This window comes from Dama dama, chromosome X (assembly GCF_033118175.1).
Source record: "Dama dama isolate Ldn47 chromosome X, ASM3311817v1, whole genome shotgun sequence".
NCBI lineage: Eukaryota > Metazoa > Chordata > Mammalia > Artiodactyla > Cervidae > Dama > Dama dama.
Window position 1 is genome coordinate 116,416,810 of NC_083714.1, and position 6,387 is coordinate 116,423,196.

The following is a 6,387-nucleotide window of genomic DNA, read 5'->3' on the forward strand; positions in this document are numbered from 1 at the left end:
AATAGGACTCTGCATCTATTCTAGTTATCAAATTTTTAAAAACAGACACCTTTACTCACTAATATCACATTATTCTTGGCTTTTGTTGCACAAGTAACAAAAGAAAAGAAAGAAATGAAAAAAAGGGAAAGGAAAATAGAAAATGAAGGAAGGCAACAGGAAGGAAGGAAACAAAAATGGCGCACTTTCAATTTTTGTGTTGTGGGGTCGCCAAGAGTCAGACACGACTTAGCGACTGAACAACAATACCAGAAAAGAATATAAATGGGAAAAAAAGCATTTAGAGTTGTGCTTAAACATAGATTCACTTTGTTGTGCAGTTCTTGCTTTATAGTATTGTAGTATTTCAAGTTGCTAGGTAAGAATCCAGTGGACAAACAATATAGTCAGCCAACAGCAATGACTTCCATTTCTGGAGAAGTTAGACATCCATTACTATTTCAGTAACAAGGCCACAGCTTTGAAAACACAGCAGCATGAAACAATTAAAAGGTAGACACCTTGTTTTCATTTGTTCACCTTAAAAAAACAAAAAGAAATGCTTGAACAAGAAGGCACTTAAGACAGAAATTCTTTCTCGAGTTCGTGCAGAGACGGTCGGCTCACTCTGCCTCTCATCCTGCACAGAGGCGCCGTGCGGTCCCGGCTCCGGCCTTCCACGTCGGTGTCCAGTAAGGAGGGCACGTGGGGCTGAGTCCTCTTCTTGGGGCCGCGAGGACAGCTGTGGGCTGGTCCTGGACCACCCACTGCAGGGCCAGCCTGTGAGGGCTGAGGCTCTGTGCTCGGCGGGAAGGCCTGCAGGGCACCTCCTCGGCTTCTTAGAGGGGGAGGGCGAGGCAGCGGCACCGTATGGACAGCTCTTTGCTTCTCAGGTGGGACCTCACTTGGCAGGTCACTGTGAGGTCCAGACAGGGAGGGGGGCATCCCCCAAACCCACTCAGGAGGCAGTTCAGAGGCTCCGGGGGCTGAGATGAGAGCTGCACCAGCTGGGGGCCGGGGAGCGCTTCTGTCAGACATGGTCCTGTGGTGACGAGCCGCTCTCTCTCTGGAAGCAGCAGCGTGAGACGCTGCGGTCCCCCCACGTGTCAGCTCCGCGAAGGAGGAGGCAGGTTTCCCCACCCGTCACGGCTGGTCTCCAGTCCGGGCACAGGGGTGGACTTCCGACTCCTCCCTCCAGAGGCAGCGCAGGGGTCTGGGGTGGGCGCCCGAGGGGCACAAGAGACGTGCGTGCTGCTCTCGAAGGAGTCTTCGCCGGCGGCCTGCAGCAGGCACTTGGTGGAGAGGGAAGGCGCCGACAGGAGGTTTGCAGTGGTGCACCGTGGGAGTGAGGGGGTGCTGCCGGCTCCCTCGCCCGCGGCCAGCAGCCTTGCGGCAGGGCTGGCACTGCGGCGGGACTTCGGTGCCCGCTGGAAGATGCCTTCACGTTTCTTCCTGTCTTCCTTAGGCAACGGGTCTTCAGGAGCCTGTGCTTTCGTGAGCTCCCTTATGTCCAGGCCCAGGGCCACCGATGCCAGCAGCATGGTGCAGCCGTACAGAGAGGACTCCGTTTTCTTTCTCTGTGGGGATCTGCTCAGACTGTTTGGAGGGCTCCCCTGAGGAGTGCCGGCAGCAGGGCTCACTGGGGTTCCCTCCTCCCAGCTTTCGGGTTCCACTGGGTTCTCTCTCTGGCCATCTTTCCAAAGAGGTAGATCGATGTAGGCCTGAGTTGGCGATTTTATCCGGTTTGGTTTTCTGTGTTCCAACCCGTCAGGGGCAAGTTTCGACTCTTCACAAGCACCTGGCCGGTCCACAAATAATGAAGCCAATGGCATGGTTTTCTGATTTTTTACTAATATGGTTGACCAAGGACTGTTGCCATCTGAGAGAGGTCTTATTCTTTCTTTGCAATCAGTTCTTTCTTTCATTTGAATCAAAGTTGGACCCCAGGTACAACCCTTTTTCTTGAAATTCCTTTTTATATCTTCAAATTCTTCTTGTCGACAGACGGTGTTTCTGCCCCAAGTTTTATTGCTTTCATCTGAGGTCAGCTGTATCGCTCGGAGGCGGGGGATCACCGTGGGGCCGCTGGGCGGGCTGGAGCTGCTGCTATGCAGACTTCTTCGTTTGTCCAAGCAGGGGGACGCCTGCACCGTTATTTTGTGCTGGAAGTCTGAAGGTAAACTGATGCGGTGGCCGTCTCTGAGCTTCAGGCGTCTCCTCTTAAACTTGCCCTTCCTCTTCTTGACGTTGGGCTTCTCCTGATTCAGCTGGAAGATGAGGATGTTGAGCTCTGGCTCCAGCACGTCGATCTCCCGCGCGGCGAGCCGCTGCTCCCGCCGCCGGAGCAGCTCCTCCTGCGACTTCTGCTGCAGGGCGGCCCGCGTCAGCTCCTCCTCCCGGGAGCGCAGCTCCTTTTCCTTTGTTCTCAACTCATCAAACATTTGTTGAATTTCCAGTTTCCAGTCATCTTGCATGGAATGAAAGGACTCTTGAGGCATTTCAGTCATAACTGCCTTTTCCGGAGGGCATTTCTAATGGCCAGTGATGCTTCTGATTTCCTCTCTCCACTGTATTCTTACCTTCTGGCCCGTGTACTCAGAATTGCTCCTTCATCTCCAACTTACTTGTGTACTTAAAATGGTACACAGTGCTCTTCTCATTGGCCCAAAGCAAGCGCAAATACAGACATTAGGAATACTTCTGCTGAAAAACCTATCTAACTACGAAAATTAGATATATTTGTCTCTTATCACCTTGTCATGAGAGATTTTTCCCAAAGGGCTTCTTGACATTTTCCTGAGTCATGTCACTGTATTACACTGAATACAATGATGCTTCCCCATACCTATTTCCCCCAAATCTACTTACAGAGATATTCACCTCAACTGCAATAGCAACAACAAAATGCTATCGATACCTTTTCAGTGCCAAGAACTATGAAGACAAGTGCCAAGAACTATAAGGTCCTAGAAATAAGAGAAAGTTGTTCTTTGCAGATAAAGTAAAGGAATTTTTTGAGGCCATCTAAAGGTGAAATGGAAAGTTCTTACCTGAGGTAAGAACTCTGGGTGGTTGAGGGAATGAAAGGCCAGGAGTGAGAAGCAGAGAGAGGACATTAGCAGGATGATGCAGGGCAAGGAGTTTGTAGAGGAAGACAGAGGTCAGCTCCTGAAGGATGAGAGACAGTATTTTTAGTATAATGGGAAATCCATGAAGAGTTCTGGGGAGAAGGTGACATGATCCAGTTGACGTCTTAAGGAGATCACTCGATAGTTTAGGAAGAATAGATTGAAGAACAGCAATGAATGACAGTTATTTTCATAAATCTAGAAAAGGTTATGAAATTGGGGACATATTACACATATTAGATATAAGAAAATGGACCTGTTGCAGAAAGAGGTGTCAGAAAATAGATACAATTGTTCTAATGAGATAAGTGTCTATTAGGAGCATGAGAAATCTAGAATAAAATTCCTAGAAGATAATGCATACATGAACTTTTTCGTGTAAGCACAGGTATCACCTACCTGAAATACCTTTTTCCATGTCATCATCAAATGGAACATCTAATTCTAATAATCCCATGTATCACAGCCATGTAAGGTCACTCAGAGGCAAGTTCATGGGGGCAAAGCCCAAAACTGCAGGTCTAATCTACACCACCATTGCCTTCACACATCTCCATACAGCTGCTTGTGTGACTACCACGGTGAAGAATACGGTTTCTAAATTTGAAAATATTAATATATGACCCAGAACACTTATTACTAACATGTGTACTAGTCACTGTATAAATTACATAAATCTTCTGTGCAAGGACCACTGAGATAGTAGACAGACAATATGTGCTGCACTAGTGGCATATAAAACACTGTCAGTACCAACCACTTGGTGAATATGATTAAATATATTATAGATTCAGGAGGTGCTTTTTAATCAAATTAACACATTTTAAGAAATAAGTGAATAGGTTATATAGATTATAATAAGGAGGAAGTAATAGAGAAGTGCTGTTTAGTAAAATTCTTTTTATTCATGATAGCAAGTGAAAGTGAAAGTCATTCAGTTGTTTCTGACTCTTTGCGACCCCATGGACTGTACAGTCCATGGAATTCTCCAGGCCAGAATACTGGAGTGGGTAGCCATTTCCTTCTCCAGGGGATCTTCGCAACCCAAAGATCGCACCCAGGTCTCTTGCATTGCAGGCAGATTCTTTACCAACTGAGTTATCCCCACTAATCTTTGATCACAACCATATATATGAATTTTCTTCTAAAGTTACTCAAGCTTAACCAAAGCAACAAGCAAAATTTTAGCTGAAGATTACAGTCTCCCTGAGTTGTGGGATGGATTAATATGGCTAACAGCAGACTATGATCATTTAAGGCCCCTTTATGTTGGGGACAATTAAACCATACTAAGAATAATCAGCCTAATTACACTAGGAAACTGGGATGGGTACCTTATGAATAAGGCCAATATAAAATTTCCTTTAAAGATAAGAGTTGGTACAGAAGAGACTAAATCAGATGACCTTGGCATACAGTGGGCCAAAGCTAATGGAAATTCTTGACTTAAATTGTTATGTACGATCTTACAAGTACAACTCACTATATTACTTGTATTCTGTTTTTCAAGATTGTTGTTTCTTGTCTAACCAAATCTGTGACCAAAACAATGATAAAAATTATAACTAGGTGACTTGAAGAGGTTGATCAGGTATATAGTCCTATTTGAGATCAATGATTGTAATAGTTTAACTATGGATATGGGAAGAAGAAATAATTTTCTAGACCATAAGAGACTAGGAAGACAAGTAGTTCAGAGACTTTTCGCTACTGTTAAGGTGACTCAGACTATAAAGAATCTGCTTCAATGCAGAAGACCTGCATCGATCCCTGGGTTGGGATGATCCCCTGAAGAAGGGAATGGCTACCCACTCCAGTCTTCTTGCATGGAGAATTCCATGGGCAGAGGAGCCTGGTGGGTCACAAAGAGTCAGACACCACTGAGTGACTAACACTTTCACTTTTTTCCCCCAGTAGAGGAATAGCCCATTGAATGGGTCTATCAACAAAATCATCACTTCACCTGGGAATGAGCATTCCTAGCACCATGGGACAAAATGGTCATGAAATGCCTGCCAAACCATGGTCAAATTTATGATCACGAGAGGGACCTTCCAACCAAAAATTGTCACTTGCCATGTGGTTCTGTAAGGATTAGGTCATTCACTACTGTACTTGAGGACCTTCAACACACCCTGAAAGAAGTTCAGGGCAGAGATCAGGAATGACGCATTCTGTGCTCTGGGAAGAACTGGCAGAACCGGCCTCCAGAAAGTTAAGATATTTTCAGGAGAAAATTTTATAAACCTAATATTTGGCATCTTCTCAAACCTGGGTGTGCCATTCTCACAGTGTCTCACACCTAGAAAAGCACTAAAATCTTTCATGAAGACATATGCCCCTATGATGAACAGCAATCTTCTGCCAAAATATGTGCCTGACTGCATGTCTTAATATTTCTCTTCATCAAAATAACACTGATATGCACCCCCCACCCCACACTCTCGCCAATCTCTTCAGAGCATTTCCTCGGATCTCTGTGAGAGGCTGTCTTCTGGGCTATAGTCCTTATTTTGTCCCAAATAAAACTCAACTCACAATGCGTATGTTGTGCATTTTTCCAGTCAACACTCTGTATTGGAAACAGTAACTGGTAAAGACAGAGAATAGATTAGACTGTATCTCAGGAAAGAAAAGATATGGGCAGGAGGAGACGAGGTTAGGGAGTCTTAGAGCATTTGGGTAGAGGGAGGGGAAAGAATTTAATTCTGCCACCAAGCACGTGATACTGTGGCTGAGAGAAAAGGACAAAGAGGGTTTTCAGTTGTGCTGACTGTTAAAAAGTATAAACAGCCACAGCTATTTCTTTAGAGACTCAACTTCAGAAAATTAAATTGCTCTGCAATTGGTTTTCAGAGATTACTTTTTTTTTTTTTTAATCTAATACTGCTCTAAGACTGGGCCACTTAGTGTTTCAGTTTTCCATAGGCTAATCATGTTGGAGCCAAATATTTAAATGAGCATTCCTGACTTTCTTCATCTCTGGGTAAAGGCAGGAAAGTACAGGTTCCAATGTAAGTTTCTACGTTACTATATCTAAGCACCTACTTATGTATCTATGTATGTATTCAGATAAAGGAATAAATAGATAGGAAGGCAGATATGTACATATAGATGTAATTAATAAAACAGCTTTCACTTACTGAGAACTTACTATGAGTTGGGCATTCTATATACAATATTTCTAATCCTGACAAAGGCTAATGTGGGTGTTCTGTGTGTATTTAAGGAAACATACACTAAGCTAGATGCTCATTTTGATAGTCAGGTGTATTACATA

At 44.5% G+C, this 6,387-nt stretch overlaps 1 protein-coding gene across 1 annotated transcript; it reads right to left on the reverse strand.

Annotated features, from left to right (window-relative positions):
* Window positions 1-558: 558 nt before the first annotated feature.
* Window positions 559-3,564, reverse strand: LOC133052837 (mitogen-activated protein kinase kinase kinase 21-like). The gene is given in 4 exon segments (XM_061137671.1): window positions 559-1,103; window positions 1,106-2,492; window positions 3,030-3,043; window positions 3,507-3,564. Coding segments are annotated over 4 exon segments (2,004 nt in total).
* Window positions 3,565-6,387: the final 2,823 nt, after the last annotated feature.